The 26,323-nt window shown below is 39.0% G+C and overlaps 1 protein-coding gene across 1 annotated transcript in view; it reads right to left on the reverse strand.

Annotated features, from left to right (window-relative positions):
* The window catches only part of LOC102787874 (protein kinase C-binding protein NELL1-like), a 299,433-nt gene extending 278,191 nt beyond the window's left edge, over nucleotides 1–21,242 (reverse strand). Inside the window, exons 1-2 of the mRNA XM_087840916.1 lie at nucleotides 21,082–21,242; nucleotides 20,502–20,630 (exon numbers count right to left, since the gene is read on the reverse strand). Of these exons, the coding sequence (XP_087697042.1) occupies nucleotides 20,502–20,630; nucleotides 21,082–21,130 (178 nt within the window). The 5' untranslated portion in view covers nucleotides 21,131–21,242. The remainder of the gene's footprint in view (nucleotides 1–20,501; nucleotides 20,631–21,081) is intronic.
* Between the last annotated feature and the right edge of the window lie 5,081 nt (nucleotides 21,243–26,323).

The following is a 26,323-nucleotide window of genomic DNA, read 5'->3' on the forward strand; positions in this document are numbered from 1 at the left end:
TTGTAAAAGTACACATATGTAGAGCTGTGTAACTGTGTAACTGCCAACAAATCCACTGAAACCCACTGCAATAGAAAAAAAATACAATACAATACAAATGTAGATGAAGAAAAAAATCCTTTCATCTGTGGTCAGTAAAACTGTTAAAACCACATGCAATATTAAGATGAGCCTTAAAATAAACCCTGCATGAATACAAAGAGTTTGTAGTCCACAAAGGGTACTTCGTTGTGTTGTGAAAATTCTCTTCTAAATGCAGTGCTTTCAAAACTGAATTGTAGAGAAGTTTTCTATGAGTTTAGATTGTAGATGGAGCTCAGGAATCTCCACAAGCCAACTTATCTGTTAGTTAACTGAAATACATCAAACTGGAAAACCAGGCCCATGCTACCAGTGTTTTTCCAAAAAGTAATTGTCTGCCAGAAAGTGATTTCTGGTAATTGCCAAAAAATCATCCGCCACGTTTAAACTGTTGTAAATATTGACCTATAATCTTTCAAATGTATCAATAATATCAATCAATGATATAAGAAAAAAAAAACCTAAAAAACAAAGCTCTAATCATTTTTTGGCAAATCTCACTGATATTAAAAATGTGGCTTTCAAGAGAGCTCTACCCAACAGAGCAGCAGAAATTACAACAATTATCACAGTTCTATCAGGATATTTCAAGTGGCAAAAAGGACTGGAATGATTACAGTGCAGGTACAATAACAGTAATGTTGTACTGCATACCACAATTGGTAACAACATGTAAATGCCTAAATTAGTATAAAAACACTGTGCAAATAAATTTATTCTGCATCCTTATAAGACTAATGCACTAACGCAGTAGCATTAGTAGCATTAGCACAGTAAAGGGAATGCCACCAAAGCACTGCAGACATATCCTCTTGAGGACCAGCCTATTCATTTATGTCCTCTATAATGGACTTTTGTTTTTGGTCTATATCTTTTGACTTATTTGAGCTACTGTACTAAGTCCTGATGTACTAAATAGAGGATGTCCTGGGCTTTCTATTGATATCTCATGTGTTTGGGTGGCGACTATTAGCTCCAAAGAGGCAGGAAATCACAAAAAGAAGTTGAATGGGAAGATTATTTTTTCCTCAGGAGGCTATAAAGCATGTTAAACACACGCAATTAGTTTCAGCTGGATTTTATTTTTACCATAAGCTCTGTTCAGCAGTCTGCATTATGATTTTTATCAGTGTTAGATTGGCACAAGGTTGAGGTGAGAAACTCAGTTTCACTATTGGTATAACCCAGGGGTCGATAACCTGCGGCTCCGGAGTCCTTATAGTGCGGCTCTGCGTGGTTTGGGAAAATAAATTAGAAGTATTTAGCTGAAGTGTAAATTCAGTGTTTATTTATGTTAGTTCTTTTTTAACTTGTAGTTCTAAATTGGAAGATTATTGTGATTATTTATTATTATTTATTATTATTATTGAAATATAAAAATACAATTATATTCTATTATTTTTTCATCGCTCAAAATTATTGATATAACCCAATACATTATGGCACTGATATTAAAGGGCATACTGTGCATGTGACAACAGGCTGAGAGAACACAGTACAACCTACTTCCTGTTTAATGCTAGATATTCAAGTTAAAATTGTCTGTTGAGATGCAGCATGCAGTGCACAGTGCAAAATTATAAATTCAGAAGTTATGGAATAAAAAATCTGAAGTCACATGGTATACGATAAATCATGTTTTCTTTTGCTTGTCAATTGACAATTTTTAAATTGTCTTAAAAATACATATTTATCCCTCAGTTTCATATTCATGTTGCGATGCCTGTTGAAGAAGCAAATAACAAGCTCATTTTATTGAGCCGCTGAATACGCCTCTTCAGCCTCCATCAAAGCAACTTGCCTCAGAGACACAACTGTACGACATGAAAAGCTTGCAGTCAAGAAGAGCAGCAGCATTTCTAACTGCATTTTGGTATCCTTGTTCCTCCTTTAACCCGACATAAAACAAAATGACAGGTTGCACTCACATGTTTTTTTAATTTTTTATTCCAGCGTACTTTGATCATTTACTGGAGAAGTTTGTGTTCGGCCCTTCCTCGTGCTCAAGCTATAAATCACTGCGAAAGGTATAGTACATGTCTTTGCTATATAAAAATATCACTACATAAATAGCACTGCTACTACTAACCAAAGATACCTCAGATCTTTTTAAGAATTTTGTTTATTTTTTGCCTTTTTTTCTATTTAAGCAGGAGATGACTTAAAAGAAAAAGGTAAGGGAGGAGAGTGAGAGTGGCGCCACAGTCTGTGGCAGCACAGACTTTGAGCCTTTGTGCTCGTGCTCTGCCGTGTGAGGTACTGGTGCCCTCCTTCAGTAATGAAAGAAGGCCTGATAACAAATTAGTACCCACAAATGTTGTTCTTCTCAGTCTGACCAGTGGGGGAAGACCTTTCTATTATATTCTACAGCCTATATTTTGTAATGAAATTACAGTTACTCTGCCAAAATGTACCACTCATCCAACTTCCATTAAAATTTCACCAATCATGTCACAGATTTTTTTGCAATACAAAGTTGCAATGTGTCCCTTTTCTGTTTCTATAGCTGCAATTAAAGCCACAGTATCTTTCACATTCATAATCTGAAATATAAAAAGAGACTCTCAATGATGTTTAAAAGTTTAAAACTACCAATTTCCTTCTTGAAAATCAAATATACTTCTAGTGCATTAATTTATCTGTGACAGATGTTTCCACGATATACAGATGTTTATACAGATGTATGCCCATATTTATGTTTAGCCACATGAATGATCATAACCAACCCTGGTTCATCCAATCTGTTGGACAGACTGGATGAACCATGTTCTCATTTGTTCAGCATTTGACATTTCTTGATATTTACATTACCTTAGAGGAGAATAGGAATGGACACAAGACACAAGACTATCAGAAAACCTAAAGTTAAATGACTAACAACAGCTCCGCAACATAGGAAAACTTTCTGAATCAATGCTTTCAGTGGCTGGAAATGCATATGATTGCAAATGCATGAAAGTAAAGAGAAAAAAATTGAATAACCGACACAAATTTAATTTAAAAAATGAGTGATATCAACAGAAATATTGGAACATTTCATTTTATGACGCATTGACACATGTCTGGTAAATCTAGGGAGATACAGAATAAAAAAGTTCCCAATTATAACTTATTGTGATCCAACAGAAGAGTAAGATTTGGGTATAAACATTGGCTCCAAAGCTTTGTGCATAACAAATGAAAGGGAAACAGTGTTATCTGTGTGTATTTTGAGCACTATTTGTAACAGTCCTGGAAGAGGAAGCTGCAGGATTATTTGAATTTTTTCTATGAATAAATTTTCTCTTTTTACTCTCCTGTGAAAAACGATCACAGTTTGAATCCATTGTTAACCGCCATTAACTCAAGCTGACCACAGCCTCCTAATTACCCTGTGAAGAGCTGAATACAAAACAACCTCCTTGAAATAAGGATGCAAATTTCATAAAAACACACAACTTCTCTGAAAACAGTACGAGTCATGCTGCACTTCAGAGGAAATATTAAACTCAATGAAGTTATTATGACACACATGAGAAAATGTTTTTCTGCGTATTTTAGGGGACACTTATGATTGTTCCTTGCTGTGTTGTGTTCTGCCCCGTCATCTTGCTCCAGTTGGGAAAATGACACCCTAACGTTTTTATTTTAAGGGACCAGTAATGCCACCTTTTGGGTGTGTTTTTGCTTGCTTTTCCCATCTAGGATGTAACTTTCTTCCATCGCCTTATCAGGTTGCTTCACACAGTCCCACTGTGGTCTCTCTGAGAGATGTTTGGTTTCCAAGTACAGTAGCACCTTGACTTTTGAGTGGCCCAACTAACGAATTTTTCGAGATACTTGGCCGATTCGTTGCTTTGAGTTGAGAGCTAAAATTTGGGTTGCGGGCCAGCTTCACACACACCCCTCTGCTAATTGGTGCAGCGAACTCTGCAGCATCTACCAAGCATATTATGCCTCGCTCACTTTAGCTAGCAGTGGAAGCATCAATGCTGTGCTTGCATTTGTGCTTGCAATTACTTTGCAAAACTTAATTTTTCCAACCATGGGTGTGAACAAAATTGGATGCAAACGACAGTGGTGAGAAGAAATAGTGGATGATGTGCATTGAATTAAAGAAATAACTTATCTAAAAACATAACCAAGGTGTGTTTGTAGTCACCTGTGTGAAACAGTACGAGTGTAGCACTTCTACATGTATTTACATGTACAAAAATGCTGTGTTTTAGGAGGGCCTGGAACAGATGAATAACATTTCAATTAATTTTAATTGGAAAAATTGATTTTGCATACAAGTAATTTGATTTACCAGCTCCGTCACGGAACAATTTAAACTTGTAAGTCAAGGCACCACTGTCCATTTTCAGCTACTTGGAACCACGGTAGCCTCGACCAACTTATGCTGAGACATGATTCACTGAGGCTGAAGCCTGCTGACAACCCTGATTCAGCTGAAGTCATGACTGAGGTATCTTTGGCTATAAATTTTAACTCTTTTTTTGTTGTTGCTTCCCCATCCTGTGTCCATCTTCCAAATGTTATTATCCTTTTTCCAATCTGCCTTTGATAAAACTGGGTGAATGAACTTCCCTTTGACTAGAAAATTAAAAGCCAATAATGTGATCAACAAAAATTTAATTGATAGCAATACAAATGGTTAAAACAGAACCATATAGCACATCTAGACTTAACTGAAGGCAATCAATTTGGGAACCACTGCTCCAGAGGAGGGATTTGTTCCTCCTGTATTCCGCTTCAAACGTTCGTAATCTCAGTTTCAATGCAATCTAAACCTGTGTGGACATGAATCAATATTGCTGCCCTATTGCACCAGTCTTCTGAGCTTTTTTTAAATGTTGCATTACATCTCGCTACAGTAGCAGCTGAATTTACAAGCTGCCCCTAAATATCAGCCCTGGCATTCTCAGAAAGTCATCCTGGGTTACAATATCAAAGATTAAGTAATCACTGGTAAATCAGAGGAGCACCACAGATGTCATCAACAATCAGCAGAACCGCGACACTTAACCAACAGAATTTATGTTGGTTCATCAAAGTGATCACATACACACACACACACACACACAACAGCATAAAAACATTTAATATACTACACTGCTGTAACATTCACTACACTGACTAGTAAACTGACAATCAACCATCATTACAGCACTATTAAAAGCCAAACATGTAATAACATTACAGTTTATTCAGTCCAGGTTTATGCATACAATATCAATGTCTCAGTTTTCATATAAGCATATTGAAAAGGTTTGACAGTCACCAAAGGTCAAACTATGTCTTCCACATCCATACTCCATAGCTTCAATGTTATAGAGATGAAAAGAGGCGAGAGTTGTAAACATCCTATCTGAAAAGAATTTATAAGATAGAGCAGTGATGAAGAAGTTGTCTAAAGGCATTGAGAAACTTCTTCATCTTCAGTGAGGAAAATCATCCAGACTGTGCTGGCAAGGTGTTCACATGGCAACAGCGATAGGATCAGCATTCGCTCTGGCAAGTTAGGGGCCTCAGCTTGAGTTTAAAGGCTGTCAGTAACACTTTTTGCCTTGAACCTGCCATGGTTGCATCTTGCAGTACGGTAAATTACCAGCAATGCGAAGCTATAATGGTGTCAGTGTTGTCTTGGTAACCACCACGTTGGTGTTGACAGCTAATCCATGACCAAATCATGGCAGATGAGCCCAGTGGATGCCATCTCCCAATATACTTTACTTCGGTACCTTCACTAAAGATCACTTTCTTTATGTTTTGGTTGGATTTGGGAAACGGGTAAAGCAATGTATTAAAACATGTGCAAACGTACATGGAAAAAAATTGCATATAAGAAAAATTACATTCGCTTGTACAATTCTAACAAGCCAAAAATTAAGTATTTGGCGTTCCCTTAGTTTCTCACAGTCCAAATTTGTAATTTCTTTTCCAGGCTTCTTGAAAGACAGTCCAAATCTTTTTTTTAGATGTTGGCTGCCTTTTGTTCCAGTCTCTATGACGATGATCCTACAATAATAATATTTCAATAATATTTTTATTATTTTACCGCATTATTAGTGTGTTGTTACTTTTTTCAAATTTGGATTTATTATACTCCATAAGGCATGTTGTCATGTCTATTTCTTGTGTAAACTAGCATATCTGTCTCTTTTCTTCTTGTTTACCTAATTCCTAACAGCCATACTTTCTGCTACAATTCCTGGTGACACTTCAGCAAAAAGTAGATGGATCAACTTCAGTAACACTGGCAGCATTACAGCATCATTTAGTTTTGGTGTCACAAACAAACAAACAAAACTCACAACAACACCAACAACAAGAATCTATTTCTTAAGGACATCTTTTTCAAATACTGTTCATCTGCTGTAGATAGTTTTTAGGCCTGCCGCTTCTTTTGTCCTGTAACTTCTCCAGTTTCCTCAAATTTTTTAAGAGACAAACTGTACACGATAACAAGGTGCCCGTTATCATTGCCAGTACATAAAATACTAATAAATTTGTCATGCCCCTAGGCATCTCATAGTGAAGCAAAAGGTACCCTTCCTTGAAATGCTCACGGCATTAAGACACGCTTAGAGCAGAGACTCCAGCCGTCCATTCCAACAGAAACACATCAAAGTATCACTGATAATTCAACAATAAAATAGCCTTAATAGCTTTGTGGCCATCACAGAGTGTTTTCCAAACCGATTCAGGATCTGAAAGTGAACAGATTTAACGCACATAATGCTTTGTTACGTTTATTATTTTTAATTTCACACATAAAACACATTTATAGATTCATTCCCAACACGTAAAATACCAACGACTTGTGACAATCGTTGGTATTTTACACGTTGGGATGAGAACATGTTGATACCAAGATATGCGAAATAATGAAAGTTAAATAACGTATTATTTTCATTGACATTATTATTAAAATAATGGGGTGCCTATAGCTCAGGAGGTGGAGCAGGTCATCTACCAATCAGAAGGTTGGTGGTTTGATCCCTGGCTGCTCCAGTCACATGCCAAAATATCGTTTGGCAAGATACTGAACCATGAGTTCATCTCTGATCCATCCTGATTCATCGGAGTGTTAATATGTGTGAATGTTTGAGGGAAAACAAGCATAGAAAAAAGTTATTGTGTAAATATATGTGAATGGGTGAATGAGACTTGTAGTATAAAGCGCATTTATTCTATATGCTACAAGCCTCTATAGGCTCAAGTAGAGTAGAAAAGCACTATTATTTTTTTATTTTAAATATTAAAAAAAAATTCTATTCTTTAAATTTTAATGAACGTGTAACGGAAACAATTTTATTTGTTTCCAATCATTCCTCTGGTACCCCAGATGTTGACTTCACTGCTCTAACCCGCACCTGAAGAGTTTGGTTACTAATCTTGGGGTAAAAATCAACATTGCACTTCGTTCTGATGACCATTTAAATGGGGTCTTGGAATCTTCATTCTATCACCTCAGATGTCTGTCAAAGGTTAAGCCTTGTCTTGCCTCCTTACACTGGCTTCCAATTAAATTTAGGATCTATTTTAAAATCCTTTTACTGGTTTTTAAATCCTGTAATGGTCTGGTGCCTGTATATTTGTCCAGTCTGCTGAAGCCCGATGTCCCCCCTCGTTCACTCCGGTCAGCTGAGTAGTTGTTGCTCTCAGTTCCTAAATAGCGGCTGAAACTTAGAGAAGACCGAGCATTCTCAATTGTGACCCCGAAACTTTGGAATGATCTTCTTCTTCACATTAGGTAATCTACTTCAGTGGTGGTCTTTAAATCCAGGTTAAAAACTCTTTTTGATTCGCTTTCTTTTGACTGACACTGTTATTTTATTGTTATTTATTTACTGTATTTATAGTTTTTATTGTACTTTTATATTTCAGCTGTATGGCACTTTGGTCGGCCATGTGTTGTTTTTAAAGTGCCATAAAAATAAATTATGGTATGGTATTAGTATTATTATATCCTTCTCCTTTGCTGCTTTTTGGGTTTGTGTGTGTTTAGGTGTTTAGGCGCTACCAAAAGGTCATTAGCTGTAATTAGCCATAGCACAACAAATTCTAGATCCAATCTGTGATGGGTTACAAAGCCACCAGAGTGAAAGTGAATGCAATTACAATGTGAGTGTGATACCATCAAAAGAAAGACAATGGCCCCAGGCACAACAAAGCAGGGCTAATTATATCAGGATTCTGATAGAGATTGGAAGGTGCTGAAGGCTCATTCTTACACCTTCCATGAACAGTTTGAGACAGCGATAAATAGACAGGGTTTAATTGCTCCATGCTGAGGTTACTCTGCTACTTTCCAGTCATGCAGCTGTGGAATTAAGCATGAGCATGTTGTATCGTAGATGACATTTCCCTGTGTGCGATAATTAACCAGACTTTTAAGACATTTTAAGGTATAAGGTATGCTAATGCAACATCAACAGTCAGTTTCATACTTGCATTGTTCATAAAAGAAAAATCTAAGGGCTCCATATAGACAAAGAAACGCTGTTGACTACAGTCTGAATCATAAAAATAGACTACATGATTTGTTAAAGGAGAAAACAATCCAGCCTCCTTCTGTGCAGTGAACTCTGTAGGGATGCTGCAGTGCGTGGTGGTATTACTAAAGAAGTAACTATCTACCGTGTATGTGTATATATGTGTTAGTGTATACGGTGCACAAGAATAAGCTAGATGAGCCAGGCTGACAATTTCTGTGACCACATGTCCTGCAGAGATTAGAACCAACTTTCGAGCGAAGACGATCTTTAAAAATGTTGATTTAAAAACCAACATTTCTGGAACATTACATATGCAAGCAGCATATGTATAGAGGATACAGTTATTCCAAAACTAGCAGGGGCAGTATACTTGTACAAGTGTTCTAGTCTATTGTTACATGGTAAAGAAGGAGAAAAATGGTACCCTCAAGCACAGCAAAAACTGCACATGGAAGAGTGTGACTTGTACAGTTATGGTGATCGTTCTGTCCTCACTTACTGGTAAGAAAACCACTAAGATTTGGATAACAGCTGATTCACAAAAGACAATATAAATTCAGTGTGGTCATGGATTTTAGACCAAGAGAGGAAATGTGTTCCTTTTAGTGAAGTACCTAAAAGACCACTGAGATATGTTCAATGAATTTAAGGTGAGATTCAATTCAACAACATCCACAGTATTATCGTTTTCATGTTATCATGAAAGACCTTGAATTTCGACCTTGAGACAGCTGGTATGGAAAATCTCCTATGTTCCGTAGACTTAATTGTTTGCAATGGCTAATGTTAAATAAATGCTTAAGCTTATGTAATGTAATTAACATTACATAAGCTTAAAACTCATAGTAACATTAGTAAGCTACTCAGCAATGCTTCTAACATTTCAGTGATTTCATAAAAATATAACACTGACCCACACCCGTTTTCACACCTTGGCTCATGTGATTAGGTAGAGGATCATCAGAGGGTCCTTTTGTCCCTCTTTGGGGGGATACTTCCACTGGGTTTAGATCTGGGACTCTCCACCAAACTCTACAGAACAGCTTTACTGTTAAGCTTCAATACCACAAAGTGACTTCAGAGTTTTTTCTGATTATTGATCCTGATTCTAGAAGACAATGATGCTGTGGATTTCATGTGTGCCAAATAAGATCACGTTTCTCACATTAAATGTAAATGGCACATTCAAAGTAAATGGCACTTGTACCTAAAAATAGATCGACCTATACTGCTTTTAATTTTGGGGGGGGTGGGGTCTGTCCCTTTAAAAGATATCGCACTCATGTACAATGAATTATTCAGATGGAATAATTCCATGGAGGTTCCTCTGAGGTGGCACCAGTGTCTCGCCTCCTCTAGCAGTAGGACAGCCAGGAAACTCATACATAAAAGATGAAAGGTTTGATAGCCTCCATTGGATTCAGTGGCTGGGATTGTGCACTGTAGACTTTAGAGTTGTAGCCTGCCTTAGCTGCTCGTAGCCTGTGAACTGCCCACAGCCTCTCGGGCCTGGCAGCATGGGGCTCCCTCTGTAATATGTGTGCCATATGCAGCCCAGCTCTGCTCTGCAGTTAGAAGAGGGGGGGGAGGTATAAATAGCAACACCATGGATGCAGAAGAGAATGAGACTTCACTGAAATCTCCCAGTTTCTAGCCATCATGCTATAAACCTGCAGAATTAGTACAGAAAACAACCTGTGACAAAAATAGAACAGCATATTGTGCCTCTGGTGTGTTTGTATTTATCAAGATTTGTAAAATGTTTCATCACCTATTTCTCCTCCTTATACCACCTACTGTCTAATTTCAGTACAGGATCTGTAATTATGAGCTAAATCTGGCTCTTTAATTTGCCATTTTTCCTTTTCTGTTTTGTTATATGCAGCTTAGTCTTCTATCCGCCATGAGAGAACAGACAGATCCGTTCGAGTGGAGCCAAGCCTTCTGCCTGCCCAATTGCCTGACACAAGCATGATAACATTTCACCAGAGCACATCAAAGATTGGCATATTTTCACTTTCTAAAACAGGAGTAACATGCACAGTGCTGATATGCTCAGAAGAAAGGAAACCTGCAGGGTGGGATGTGAATGTCTTGTTAACCTTCCACCCTCTACAGTTACCTGAGGGTAAACCTGCAATAGTAAAAAAAATGTAAAGAACAAACATTTTAGGTTCAAGGCATTTCTGTTTTTGTCGTGGTTCAACAAGCTATCTGTAAAGAGACAGATAAAACTGGCCATCAGTTCAATCACGAACTCTGTTACTTACGCAGACTTGATGGATTTAGTCACTGTTGATACTAAATGAGCCATCGGGTGATCACATTAAATTATTTACAGACACCTGTCACCAGAAGTTATGACAACAGTTGAAGCACTGCTTAATATATTAAAAGACAATTGGTAGTTAAATGAGGCTCTGCAGGAGAATTAGTAGCACAGAAAATGCAAAGAATTAGGAGAAACTATGCATAAAGGCAGCCTCTGTGCTTATTATTTGGCTCTCTTGAAGGTCAACCCCAATTGTTTTTAGGGACTAAAATTAATTCTACTCTGGGTTGTTTAAGAAAAACAAAAGATACTCGGATACTAAATCGATACTAAAATTATTATGGGATTAGCTACTCATTTGCAACAGTATCGAGACCAACAGCTTTGTCTTCGCCTCCTCACTGCATAAGTGATGGATTGCACGACCCCACGATGCTTCATAAATGCATGCAGACCGGCGCAATCCCTCCTTCTTTAGCAGCAGTAGCTGATGTTCACAACACTGGACAACATTTTATGAGGAATTTCAAGAGGTCAGTAGTCAGTAGACATATTAAACACTTAACATAAATTTTAATCCGGCTAGTACACACACTAACATTAGCTGTATAATTGTTAGCAAATACTTGATAGGCCAATTAGCCGTCTGGTATCATTAGCTAGCGGCTATGATAAAACGATAGGCTAGGTAGCAAATGTTATCAGTCCAGCACCTCTGTAACATTAGACAGTAGTAACCTAAGATGATACAAATTCTTTGTGTCTAATATATGTGTTAAGTTTCTTGAGAAGTCCCAGGTTGAAGCTGACAAATATTATGCCAGCAAGTTACAAGAGACAATGGCAGCCTAGCCAAATAGCTCTGTTTCGTTACCAATAAAATAAGTTGTGTTAAAAATGAAGCTAAAATATATTATTCAGGGGGAGTTTAAGCTTGCTAAGTACCGAATAGAATCTTAAAATATATATCCCCTACAGTTACTAGATGTTTTAAAATTTATTATATACAAAAAGGTTCTTATTTTTTTGTCATTCCCCTTTTATGTTGAAATTTTAGTATTGTGACAATCCTACTCTACTCAAACACTTTGTATTTTATGATCAAGCAGAAGTCACCTACACATCATTAAATGGCACCAGGTAAGTGATACAAGTGTACTCCCAGGCTCTGAATACTGATGATCTCACAGCTTTTACTTCATTTAAACCCATTATATAAAGACATTTGTGCTCCAATAGTTCTCATGGAGTAAAGTTGGTCTTGTTTCTGTACTACCACACATCTTTCTAATAATAAAATCCTAGTTGAAGCTGTGGATTCCAGTAGTATTTCTCTGCAAAGTAAATTTGATTTCTTAAAAGGTTTCTCTTAATGTTAGCCTGAATGTAGAAACCCGGATAATTTAGGAGTATTATGTTATGTCTAGCTTTCATAATAACTTCCAACTGTGGTTCAAATAAGCCGCTCTAATTCCGGTTCCTCTTTCTTTTTGTTTGACGCTTGAAATTTCATCCCGACTTAACTGCAGTGAGTCTGGAGAGGAGCTGTTCACTCTGCTATGGTGCTGATTACCATTTTACACATAGCTGCTCATTTTCTTTGACTTCCATGGCTAAAGCACAATACGCAGTGCCAACCGAGGATTATGTCTGTGACACTAGTTCTTAAAGCATGATGGAAACATTGCTATGTTTAATGTTAACGAAAGACTGCAGTTATGCAAAATAAACTATCCTAAGATGTGGTTACTGTTCCCTCTAGTTCTTCCTTCTTTCCTCTAAGGGTGAACGTCTACCTTTCTCTCACTTTCAATTTTCTTTACCAATTCTAGTTTAACAAGATGAGAAATCCTACACATTCACGTTTCAGATCTCAATATATAGAACCAATTATATGACTGCCCAGTCAGTCCCTTGATGCTCTTTAAATATACCTGAAATTCTGTCATTTTGTCCTCTGTTACACAATCTACCCCACCCCCATCACCATGATCTCCAGGGTGTCTAAGGATGTTCAAATTTCCATGAACCACCTGCCGACTTTACTCGGGGGATCCTGGCTTCCTATCTTCACGTGGATTTATGAGGAAAGAATATACATGAAGAATGTTTCTGCTCTTGCTCTTGACGAAGGCAGTCGCACTTTTCTCCTCTCCTCCTCCTCCTCTCCCTTAGCTTCCCTGCTTAGCCTCTTATGTCCTTGTCAAGTCTTGTGTTTTTTTTTTTATTACTTTTCCCTGAACACTCTCTCACAGTCTGTTCTCTAAAACCTAAAAGAGGAATTATGGATTGGATCAACTGGTCCCTAAATGCAATTGACACCCTTTTCTCAACAAGAAGTTTGGGCTTGGGTGAGCCTGAGTGCTGAAGATATCTACCTATTCTGAACCATGGTAACAGGGTTCTGGCTGATCGGAGCTGGCTTGGCCCTGACTTATCAAAGAATTAAGAAAGCGGAACCAGCTGTTCAAACCCCCACAAGGCTGCCCGCTGGGATTGAAACGATGGGAAGAGGCGTGAGTTTCTCAAAATAGGCTCATTGAGTGCAGCACGGATAAGATCTTGGAAAGGCTATGGCTGCCATGAATACTCAGAATAAGATCTCTGAGTGCAGACTGGATTACATCTCGGAAGGGCTCACCCGGAATAACATCTCTGAGCGCAAATTGGATGACATCTCGGTGAGGCACACTGTCGTGAGTTCTCAGAATCGGCTCTTTGAGCACAAGAATGACAACATCACAGAGTACAAGTATGGCGAAGCTTGCGGCTCTCCAACGGGAGATTGAGAGACCAGTGTTGGACTGTAGAACTGCTTTGAAATTCATATGAGCTGTACTAAAGTAAAAAGCACCATCACTTCATGCGGATACCCTTTCGGCGCCAGCTGCGGTCGCAAGGCTGGAGCCGAACAAAAAAACACCCTGATAACGACTGTGTTTAGTCTGTTCCTTCCCATTCCATGCAAGGCCACCTGGGTTGGCTGGAAGACTGTTTACTTAGCTTAGCAGGGCGAAGGACACTGTCTCAGCTGAACTCTGGACACGCACACACATACATATACACTGATATGCACACACTCATCCCCCCTCCCTTTCCAAACGCCTTCGATGCTTGTTCCCTCCTGGGAACACGGCGGGTCTGAGCCCATGCTGGAATGGTAGCGCTGGGCAGGATGGCTGCTGTGTTTTCTTCGGATTAGTCCTCACCCCCCACCCGACCCTGTGGCTTGTCACGTGTTCCATAATGTTGGGCTGTGGACATTTATGTGCTTTTTTGTGCAGAGGAGTTTTTTTGTTTCCTGTTCTCATGCTGTCCTCCCAGGAGCCCAGCATGAGTAGGGGTCTCATTTTTTTCCTCTTGTACTTTCCAATTGTAGTGTATATTTCAGTGGGTTTTTTTTTTCTGTAACGCTACCTATCTCCGACCTGTATCCCCATGTGATGTCTGTGTTGTGTGTGTAAGGTTGGGGGGGTCCTATTTCACTGCAGGGCAACCTGCACATGGCAAATAAAGCCTTGATTGATTGATTGAAAAGCATGTAACTCTAGTAACTCTGGCTAACCTTAAATATTTTCATGTAATTCCAATTGGTGTCTTCTCTTTATTGGTGTCTTCTTTTCATTGAACTACATTCACTGCAGATTCATAAATATGTTTTAACATAGCAAAAACAAAATCTGTTTTTGTTAATCTTTTTTTTTTAATCAAAACCTCAACACTGTTTAACTAGTGCTTAATTGAAAGGAAGGAAATGGCACAAGTTGAGTAACAACATCTTGCTTCCCAATGTTATTAGCAACCTCAGCTGTATGAATTTTCATACAGCTTACCAGTTTGTAGTAGTAAAGGTAGCAACTGTTTTCTGTCTTTCTAGATAGTTTAAAGTTTAACATTTAGTCAGTCAGACCTATACCACATCCAAACAAGGAATACATGAGCAGTTTTACACACAGCATCTGATGGGGTGTCAGATCAGAGTTGTAACTTTCTTCTTTCTAATTGTTGTGAGATGCCGTTAAAGAAAGCGTACACTACTAGAGATGATTAGGAAGCCTTCTAATCCATGGGTTCGGAGAAACTATCATCGTATTCCACAGGAATTGTCATGCCCTGCCTTAAGGCAGGCATAAAAACTACAGGGAATCACTTTCCCAACTGCACTCAGAGAGCATTATTATTAAAATTCTGACCACTGTAATCTAGAGTGGAGCACATAAAAGTCTATGTTTTTCTTTTAGCAAAGCTAGACGGAAAAAAGCCTGTGGTTCCACCGTGCACAGACATCCTCAGGAAAAAAGCTACAGTTGCCACATTCCTGATATCAAGTCATACCCGAACCAGAGACGTCAGAGGCAGTGTTAATTTTGAACGCAGCTTTAGAGTTGACTGAGTGTTGTCACGTTTTCATGGGAAACAGGGAGCATGGTAGCTCTGCTATCCCCCTTTATTTAATTTCCTTTTCCAGCAGGTATTAGCACCTGTCCACTGCGTCAAAACTAATACCAAATGATTTAATGATAATGTTATTAATGTGCAGGACTGGCAGGCCAACTCGTCTGACCTGAACTCCACAGAGACTCTAAGGTTTCAGGCCAGGTGACCTATGCCTGAGGTGCCTTTGTATTTCAAGATTTTCTTGTTTTGACTTTGACTTGAATTTTTTGTCTGTTTTTTTTTCTTTTTTTTTTTTTTGCTTTTCTGCTTTTCAAATTTACTCTCACATTATTTGCAACAAATTTTGCATGTACAGAAGAAGCCAAAGAAGCTTTGAACTAATTCATAAAATTAGAGCCCTTGGAGAGATGGTTACATGGTTTTAGGCTTCAGCTGGGATTTTTTACTAAGAAAAAAAGAAAAAACATTCATATTCGCTAACCTTAAAGTATAAGCAAATAGGTTAAATCATGTCTATTGTAAACCCAGTCTCATTCAAGATATAAAGCAGCTAGCAGTTTGAGGATTTATGGCCATTTGTATGTCATATTCTTAAAAAACCACTTCATTTGATGCTCCTGCAGTTTGACCTTCCTTTATTTGGTCTCCTTGTAACTACATTAGTTGAACAAAATATATAAATAAAATGAGAAGTTGTGATTAATAGAATTAGCTGAGGCTGATTCACATTAACCTTGATACCTTTCTGTGCTGGTATTGAAATTCAAACCTGTCCCACCGTGCCCTCCCGGTTGTTTGAGAGGGCACAGTGGAAACACAGAAGTTTGTTACTATTGGTGCTGTTAATAAAATGCTGTTACTTACATATTTATACACCTATCTTGGATTCACAAAGTTTTCCTTCCAAAAAGCAGTGTTCCAGAACAGTGCAACAGAGGCAGCAGGTGCAGCTTCTTGCAAAGTGATCTAGTAAAGAAGTTAACTTTTTCACTTCACAATTTTGTATTTGTTGAATCAGTGCAAAAACTGATAAGTGACAAATAAGTCTTGATGAAACATCTATGATCTATGATCCCAACTATTGGACTGTAGATTTGCTATAAGTTAAGGATAATTGGCTTAAAAGGTTGAAAAAAGGCGTGTTGATAGGTCTCAGGTATATTGGAATCAAAGCTTAATTCGTTGTTACCATTTAACTATTTAACATTAATGATTCTAAGCAGAGTAGTCAACGAAGAAACACGGGTTTAAAATGACAAGAGATATTCAGAGAATGCCAAGTTCACCGCAAGATATATAGCAGAATGTTAAACGTGTAACCAGGAGATATTGTAATGTTGCACGAAGGTGTATTTCTCTTTACCTTAGCTTCCTAAGACCCAAACTCTTTCATGGCATGCATTTTTAATTTCTCTTTGCTATTTGGGCTGATTGGGACCTGATGAATGTAATGATTTTTGTTTCAAAAATGGGATCCACATATGAGGACATTTGTTTTAAATTTTGATAGAACAGTGGCAATATAATGTAAGTGGATATCAGGCCCTTGTAGAGCAAAATTTAGTATTTTGGTCTAGGCAACCCAAAATGTGATGTCCACATATGTGGACGCCAGGTCCTAGGAGGTTAAACAATTAAATAAGGATTTTCTCGTTCTAAGAATACTGCATAAAAAACAAAACAAAAAAACAATTCAACTGAATGCAAAATATAAAAGAAAATAGGTTCTAATTTCTAATTACTTGAAAGTGTATAAAATATGAATTTGGTTCTGATTCATGCAATTAAATAAGCACACGCTGAACCAAAATTAAAATTATGCATGGCAAATTCCCTCCATCGTGTGACTAAAAGACATGTTTCTGGCCCTGTGAAGATACCAAAGAAAACGGCTGGGTGGATAAAAAATTAAAAGAAAATTTGCTTCAGAGCCTTGTTATTACAAGGTAAAAAATAAATGCTTTGGATAACAGTGATGATGTATCCGCTTGTATTTAGGCGTTTGATTTAACTTTAACTTAAACGATATGGTTTCCATAACTCCTTAGCCACACTGATCTAGCGACTAGCTGCCAGTCTTGATAGACCAAAATATCCATTCCCTGACCAACTGGTGAGTGGTCCTGGATGCTGGGCAAAACAGGTCGCAACTGCGCCAAAAACCTCCTGGCAATTGCTTTGTTCCTATCAGACTGCATCCAGACAATCAGTCACCGACTGGTCTCTAGGCCTGGGCAATAAAGGCTTAGCAACTGATATCACAGCAATTGCCACCACCACTCAACAACCAACACTCATGTTTTCCTCACAACCGGTGGAACCCAGGCAGTTATGAACCAGTCTCTAAGCCTGTATAACTGGGACTTAAAAAGATAACTTACCCCAACAGTGACCAAAAGACACGCAGACTGTCCAGAGAGCATAAACAACTACTGCATCCAGTCCACTAGTTCAGCCCAAAAAGAGATCAACACTGCACCAGCCTGATGTGGCACCAATTAATGAGCAATCACATTTGATAGTACTATAAGAATATAAATGCCTTTTCCCTTACAATTCACAGCTCACAAAAAACTCTTCTTCATCTGTCAGTAATGATGTACTCATGACCAAAGCTGCCAATAAAGTATGGTTGGCTCCACATGAAATATTGAAAGATCAACAGCAATACACCTCGAACCGACCTATTTAGGCCAGACATTATTTGGATATGGCCTAATTTGAGTCTAGAGACAGACTCACGAAGACTAGGCCTTAGTTTTGAACAGCTATACTTATGCAGGTTTAAACTAAATGCTTTGAGCTGAGCTTCAGAAAAATATGAGGGTCTGTTCACTGCGAAGTAAGAATGTCTTGTAATGTACTCAACTGTCACTCAGGTGTTTTACAGAACATTCATACTGTATTTTCAAGCTCTGAGTGCACTTCTATCAGACTCACAGGGATGGTCTTATGCGATGAGATATTTCAGTCTAGACAAAAGTGACAAACCAACAGAGGCAAACTATACCCACGGGGAATACAAGAATACAAACTAATAATCGCCATTACTTTAAATGTAAACCAACACCGGGACAGAGGGGGTCTGAGTAATGAGGCTGACAATCTGGGTTCCAATGTAGGATGAGAAACTAGGTCAACACTTGTCTGGGCAAACTAACTTTATTCAATACATCACAGACGTTCCAGCAATGTAAACAGTCCTGTTCATAAAAGGTGCAAAATTTAAAAAAAAAAATGTGCAGAGATCTTAGAAATTAGTTGAGTTTTGTTCCCTGCTCTTAGTGCACAGTGGAGAGCATTATTAGCATCTGTGTTTCTTTTCATCACAGCATCAAGTCTCAAATTCAACTAAGAACCTTTTAGCAGTGGCTGCACCTGCTTGCCTCTCAGAAACTGGATTTCAGTGTGTGGTGGTACGTTAATATTATAATAACAGAGAAGTGATATTGAAACCTATTTTCTCATGAAAACCATCTGTTTTGTTTTTTGTTTTTAAATCAACTGCCAACTGAAAGATGCCGAGACTGGTACCAGCCAAAGACACTCCCCTCAGCATTATACACATTAACTGGAACGCCGCTTTGCCCCAGTTTTCCAGCCATTTACCCAACATTTCAATTTCACGTTAGTCTACAACTTATGCAATCTAACAAATGAAATAGATTCAGACCAGAGCACAATATGATTGCTCAAAATGTAAATAGGTCATTTCGAATAATCTCTGACCCAATCAACTACAGTGGCTCAAGAATCAACTTTTTTTTTTTTTTATTTCACAAGAGACCCAGTAATTGCTACATCTTTGGCTGCAGCCATCTGGGTTACAGGGCCATGAAAGTAGTGGGAGTTTAGGCAAAGTGTTAAATAGGTCTCAACACAAGCATCCTCTCCAGCAGTCACAGGTCCAGTTTTCCCCATTGGATCGACCTCCTGTTTTCCTATCTGGCTTCTGCACCTCGACCCTGGAAGCCTAGAAACTGTGGGGAGAACAGCTTGGAGTAGGATTGCGGTGTAGGCCTGTGTGGGTCGTGTAAAAAGTAAGGTTCCCATATGCCCGCCAGCCCTGAATCTTGGATAGCTTCAACTTGAAAGACTTGGCCAAGCTGCTCTGCACTCATTCATACAGGGCCAGTTGCTCATCCAGCCAAACCCTCTAGAAAATAAAACTACTTGCACACACGCACACACACAGATACACACAAAACACTGCCACTCTGCTTTATATGAGTATCAACACCCAGAGCTACCAAATTTGAATTTAAGCTGCTGGTGTTTGTGCCCATATCTTTAAATTTGAATAGTAATGCAAGAAAAAAAACCTTACTAGTTTACCTCCAACAAACCCGTGCGCACGCGCGCGCACACACACGCACACACAAGACTTGAAGCCTCTTTGAATATCGGGAAAGTAAAACATGAACAAAGACTGATTTCCACTCTATAGCTGTTAACTTTTCTTGCAGAAGAGGGAATCAAAGCACACAAACACATATAGAGCGACTCATCACCTAAAAAAAACCCTCCTGTAACTTTCTTAGTAATCTTGACTCTCTTTCTCTCTTCTATCAGTGCTGTGCATCACACTCTCTCCTCTGTGCCACAACTCTAACAATTCCGCCTCTGCAAAGCTGACGGCACTACAGGAAGACGGTACGAGTTGTGCCAAACAGTCTTTATTTTTTTTGTAGTGCAGAGAAGCAAGCCAGCAAAGCATAGGAAAGCAATTTGGTGACACCAGTAAGCCCTCTCAAACCACAACAAAGCTCAAATTTAATTTAAACTGGTTGATCATTTTTAAACTACTGCCATTTGAGTTTAAGATTTTTCTCCTTTTAGGCTTTAAACGCTGTAGTCATGCTGTGCGTCCTTCAGGATCCTCACAGTGAAAGCAGCCTGGTTTCCATTAACCACCAGTTGTTGGCATTAGGTAGTGGATATCACTGGGAGCAATCAAAGTGCTGGAGATATCTAACACAGACTAAGTGCATCAGCGTGCCTGAAAGAGTCTGAGCATCTGCTGCATGGGACAAAATGAGAGTGGAGTAATTATGAGAGAGGCTCCCCGGAGCGTTCTCTCTCAGCATCCCCGCTAATCCGGTGACACCAAAAGGTGTGGCGCCGTGTGGCTTTCCTCACACTTACTAATAAACAAAGAGCGTGCGCGAGTGAGTGCGCGTAATCATAAAGAGAGAAGACAAAGCCATTTCTTGAACTTGAGCAGCGCGACTGATGGAGAAAACATCAGAGTGCATGCATTAAATTACCTCGGAAAAGGAAGGCTTTGCTGCTGTTGTGAAGACCCGCCACTTGGGTAATTCCATAGGTGGCATTTGCCAGGTCAAGTTCATTGATGATATCAAGCTGGTAGTCTTGATCTGAACCGAAAGCCAAAGCTGTGGAAGAGAATTTGGAGGTGAGAGGACAATCTGTTGACAGAAGTGAAGCTGACAGTGTTTTAACAACAATGTTGATTCACTTTAAACACAGACTCTGTCACTGTTTTCTGCATTTATCCACTTAAAATGGCTGGTTGTGGAAAAAGTCACGCAGTTTTTATTTTTCACGAAAGATGCTGCTAAGGCTGCCCACTAAAAGAAAGAGGGGGAAAGCGCTGTATGTGTCCACGACCATCACCTGTCTTCTAACTCTGCAAACTGTAGGTGATTGAAAATAAAAATAAATGAAATAATACTGAAAAATTAAAGGCACTGCCACAATTCTGGAATCCTTGCCCTCAATGTGCAAACTGGGAAGCGTAAAGAAAAAGAAATTAATATATATAAAGAAAAAAAAGCTTCTGCTACAATAAGATGCTACAGGAGTGAACACGGGCTTTGTGCTTACCTGGTGTGGTAAAAAAGAAAAGGGATAACAGAGCCACGTAAATATCCATTTGTGTTGGAGTTGCGATGTACAGAGTCCGTGAGTGTGACGCGCCTCCGTGTACCCACACTAACCCGCTCCGGTCCGTGTGGTGCTCTGCGCCGCTCTCACCTCGCCTGGATGTGGAGGAACGGAGGAATGGTCCACAATCCGTGAGCAGGGGTTCTCTAATTACAACACCGGGAGAGTTAATGGGCTTTAAACGTATCCAGTCAGTTAGTGGACGGCATTAAAAGTGACCCACATCCGCGTTCATGTGCGACTCCTATTAAACTGAGCTGCCGATATGAAATTCGAGGATATTCTCATCAATCGAACTGCGAAGTTCCCCTCCGCTCAGACAACAGAAACTTCCAGTTTTTTGGAGGTGAGAAAAGGGTTTTCAAAGGGAACTTGGTGAGTGGAGGACATGGGGAATGACTGTAGAAGGCTGCTGTTATTTGTCACAACAGAGAAAAGATTTTTTACAGCCTCAAGCGGCAATTTGACACAGCAGTTTATAAAGTGGAGCCCATTATATTAGCCACATGAACATACCGTAGCTCGGGGAGTCTTCTCTAAATGAGATGTTTGTATAACAAGAATTTGCGTCACAACTCTCCGAACTCAGAAAATCCCTGCTGCTCCAGTGCTCTTTCCTCTGGGGCCTGTCCTTATTAAGGTCCATTCCCCTGTCTGCCTTCACTTTGTCTACATTGTCAGGTTGTCTGGGTTACCTGCGTCAACTCAAATTAGGGAGGGCAAGAACAGAGGTATCTGCTCAGAGACTGCAGCAGCATGCAACACCTGCTCCAACAGTGCTTGCCTTTTCCACACCGGGGACGGTGCTTTGGGATGCAGGTCACTCCTCCACCTATTCAAATTAGACTGTAAACAAATGCCTATCCACTGATCCAGAACCCGAAAAAATTGAAGGGTAAAACAACATGTAATTTGAAATTACAGGTTGCAGAGCAGCCAGCAGAAAAGGGAGGGAAAGAGAATTTAAATTGTTTTTAGACAGGCGGTGGTGTTTACAGGCTACAAAATTCCTGCCTCTGAGAATATTAAGTGTAGGGGAAAGAAAGCCAATTAAAATGCACAGTGTTGTCCACTTCATTTATTTATCCGTCTGTTGTTTCTTTATACATATCAGGATCATGTGTGGAATTATCTACTGAAGCACAGCAAATTTATGTAGGGGTTCCTATTCCCATGCACCCACAGGCAACCGAGGAAAATTTAGAAAAAGAATGTGTCTGTGTGAGATTGCAGATTTTTGTTAATTCACTTACATTTCTTTTTCATGTGAAATTCCTCTGTCGATTGCCAATAGTTAACCACATAGTGAGCTCAGAGGTGCTAGTCGGCAGATTGTATTACCTGTGGACAAAGTCAGGTCAAGTGATTCTCCCTGTACTCAGTTACTCTTTGTATCTACTGTAGCTTGATAGTTACACTGGCAGTCTGCTTATCTAAATCTAGAAGTCTATGCTCCCTATAGGTTATGACATATAGTTCTATTTTAACAATTAAACTCTCATGTGAAATAAGGATAAGGATAAGCTTTATTTGTCAGTTGCAGTTGCCAGCAGCTGAAATGACAGACCTAGTCGACCATACAGGCAATACATACAATATACAAACTTACATTGGGGAGACAGGTAGCAAAAAAAAGGGATAGATAGTGAAATATGTAACATATAGGGGCAAAGTCAGGAGAAAAAAAAAGGGTTTCTGCCCATGATGACTTCCAACAAGTGATTCATCGTGAGGAGAAAACACAAAAAAACTCCATAGCACATAAAGAAGCACAGATATCATCACACTTTACGCCATGAAACACAGACAAGCAACGTAAGGGCGAGGGTACGCCGATGTACACAGTGGTCACCGTAAACATGCACCTGTGTCATGAAATTGGGCAGAATTACTCAAATGAGCATACTAAGTTATGTTTAATGTTGGAAAATGATCACTTTTAACCCAAATCACGAATGTTTCCTAATTGCAACTGAGTAGCAAATTAAAAAAATATATAAAAAAAATAGTGCCAGATAATCTTAGACTCAATTCAGTTTGATTTATATAGCGCCAAATCACACCAAAAGTCACCTCAAGACACTCCATATTGTAAGGTAAAGATCGTCATACAGGGAAAATCCCAGCAATCAGACACCCTCTATGAGCAAACACTTGGTGACAGTGGGAAGGAAAAAGTCCCTTTTAACAGGAAGAAACCTCTGTCAGAACCAGGCTCAGGGCGGCCATCTCCCATGACTGACTGGGGGTGAGGGAAGAGAGATGAAACAAAAAAAAGTCAAACACAATCTCTTGCTCATTATGTGTCTTTGCCTCAGATTTTCTTCTTTAATTTATTTAAAATGCAAATACTACGTGATCTGCTTTTAGGAATGCTTAGATTATTTTTTTTAATGATAATTACTAAATGACTATTTCATTTTCTCAACCAAAAGAGCTTTTAGATGAAAATAATATGCTTGTTTAAGTTTAAATCTCCGGGGCATCAAAAAGAGGTTTGCAAGCAGGTGGGCAGACAAATAAACCTAAAGGGTGACAGTGAGATTGTGGGAAAATGGTAAAAGAAAAAAAAAAAAAAGGTTTTCGGATAAAAAAAACCACCCTGGAGCTAGAAGAGTGCTTCAGTCAACGTGACAGTGTTAGAAATCATGGTGTAGTTCTTTCAAATATAAGTGGAGGAATTACTCAGAATGTGCAGTGTTCTCAGAGTGTTTACAGTAGCAACAGGCAGATGATCCTGTAACATCTGCGAAGACTATTCATTCTGTTCCTTTTTCACACATTTGCAGCACATTAAATGTTCTGAGATATATTACAGAACTATTAGCTTCTTCTCATATATAAAGTGTTATGATTCAGTGTTATGGATATTTTTTGTACTGTGTTTTTTGTCTGCCACACAAGAGGGGGGCATAGTTTGTGTCCTGTGTTATTGCTGCTATGTGAGTTCCAGGTGGAGGCTGACCATTGGTGGAGGACTGGGAGAGGCTATAAATGAGGACCCTTCTCAACCGGCACGCCCTCGCCTACTTCCTGTGCATGTGGCTGCGTGCGAACTGTGCATGTGGCTGCGTGTGAATTTGTATTCTGGAAGCTTTTGCCGTGTTGTAAATAGTTTGTTGTAAATAGTTGTCAATATTTTTTTTACTCGGTAGCTGTAGGGGTGAGAAGCCATTTTTCTTTGGAAACCTTTTCTCCTGTTTTTGGTTAGGGAGGCAGGTAAGACACCTGTACTTTTCTTTTGGGGTTTTCTGTGTAGGTAAACCAGCTGCATTACATTTCAAGAGTTTTTGTTTGTTGTTTTGGCCATGCTCACCCTGATGCCCGCTACTTTTTGGGACTTAATAAACTGATTGATGTTGCAAAATCCGGGGCAGTTGTCTTTTTGGTTTGTCTTCCTTGAGAGCAGGGAGTGTGGGGGCATTTTCCTTTTTTTTTTTAAATTTTCCTTACGTTGCACGCCGGTTTTCCCTGGGCTGGGGTGTAACAAAAGTAATGTCCATTAGTTATTGGACAATGACATAATTTTTTATATTTTACATCTGTGTACCACGGGGGATTTTTCAATCAGAGAATCAAGATGCAATTCAAATGCAAACTTTCAGCTTCAATTCACGGTGATATACAAAAATAATAATGATTATAATAAATGTAATAACAGCTATTTTTATACACAGCCCTCCCATTTTCAGGGGCTCAAGTTAACTGGACAAACTAATGCAAGTTTACATCTAATGATTGTATTTTAATGCTTGGATGAAAATCATTCGAGCAAACTTTCCAAATCTTAGAACATGGATATCATCTGTGTTACCTTGACATACAGCGCTCTGCTAGGCCTTTACTGCAGCCCTTCCATTGCTGTCTGTATTCAGGTCTTTGCCTTTAATAACTGAAAAGTATATATTTTGCAGAATGCTCTGGGTCATTATCCTTTTGCACTGTGAAGTACTATCCGGTTTTGAAGCATTTGGCTGAATCTGAGGAGAGAGTAGAGCCCTCTACACTTAACCATTCATCCTCCTGCTTCTATCAAAAGTCACATCATCAATAAACACTGGCAACCCAGTTCCAGTAGTGTTTACTGCCACTTTCTACTGAACATGTTCATGTCATCGCATTGTCTTCACCATGTTTGACAGATAATCAGCTCAAGCTGTTCCTTTCCCTTTCCACACCTTTCTTTTTCCATCATTCTGGTTCAAGTTCATTTTGTTTTCATCTGTCCAAAGTTTTATCTCTTTTTTGTTTCAAAAACGGTGCAGATTCTTTTAGATATTTGCAAGAAACGTTATTTTTTTTAGTGTAACCAGCAATTTGTACCCTGCTGTATAGCCTGCAATATAAAATTTAAGTAAAATCTACAACCATTTCCAATAAATCTCATTGCATATCAGCTTGGAGGGATATATCAGGAAACTCACAACTCTCCAACATTGGTGGGTATTCTCAAAATGAACTGCTAGAGTCCGGCCATTCCACATCATGGGTGGTAACGCAGGTGATCCAAAGCATTAACTTTGTTCTTTTTTAGCTACTTTCTGGTGTGACAACTTGTGGTCTAGTGGAAAACACATTTGCTTGGTTGCTGGTTGTTTCCAGCTGGAGATGCAAGTCCCCTTTGGGGAAGTGTCAGGAAGGGCATCCAGTGTAAAACCATGCTAAATTAAACATGTAGAGCTATGTGTTGAAAGTGGAAGGTAGCTTTTTTTAATGTTGGTTTTTTTTTTTCTTTTTTTTTGGGGGGGGGGGGGGGGGGTAAAAAGCTGGGGCTGGCTGGAGATTGTTGTTTTGTATTAGATTTGTTTTTGTATTTCTGAATGAAAAATGAACGATCATGACTGAAAACCCTAAAATGATTCTGCTGGCACACAGCAGGTGATATAAACATCTGTTCAAGAAAATGACACAAGCACAAGGAATCCTCATTTGCAGCTCCTGACACCAGAAGCTAAATCCAAGTTTTACTCTAGTTAGTCAGTTTGTGCTGTTAAATCCACAGACAGCTTTTATGTCACATGTTTTGACTGTCTTTTTCAGCAGATTAAATCTTCTTATATGTGATAACCCTGGCAGACATGAAAAGAAATATAATGTACATTGTGTAATGAAGAACTAAGCTCCCGATGAGCCGCGTTTGTTGAACGACTGCCTGAATATTACAGCCCAGGGAATAAAGCCA

Source organism: Neolamprologus brichardi, chromosome 1 (genome assembly GCF_056152115.1).
Source record: "Neolamprologus brichardi isolate AB-2024 chromosome 1, ASM5615211v1, whole genome shotgun sequence".
In the NCBI taxonomy this organism is placed as follows: Eukaryota; Metazoa; Chordata; class Actinopteri; order Cichliformes; family Cichlidae; genus Neolamprologus; species Neolamprologus brichardi.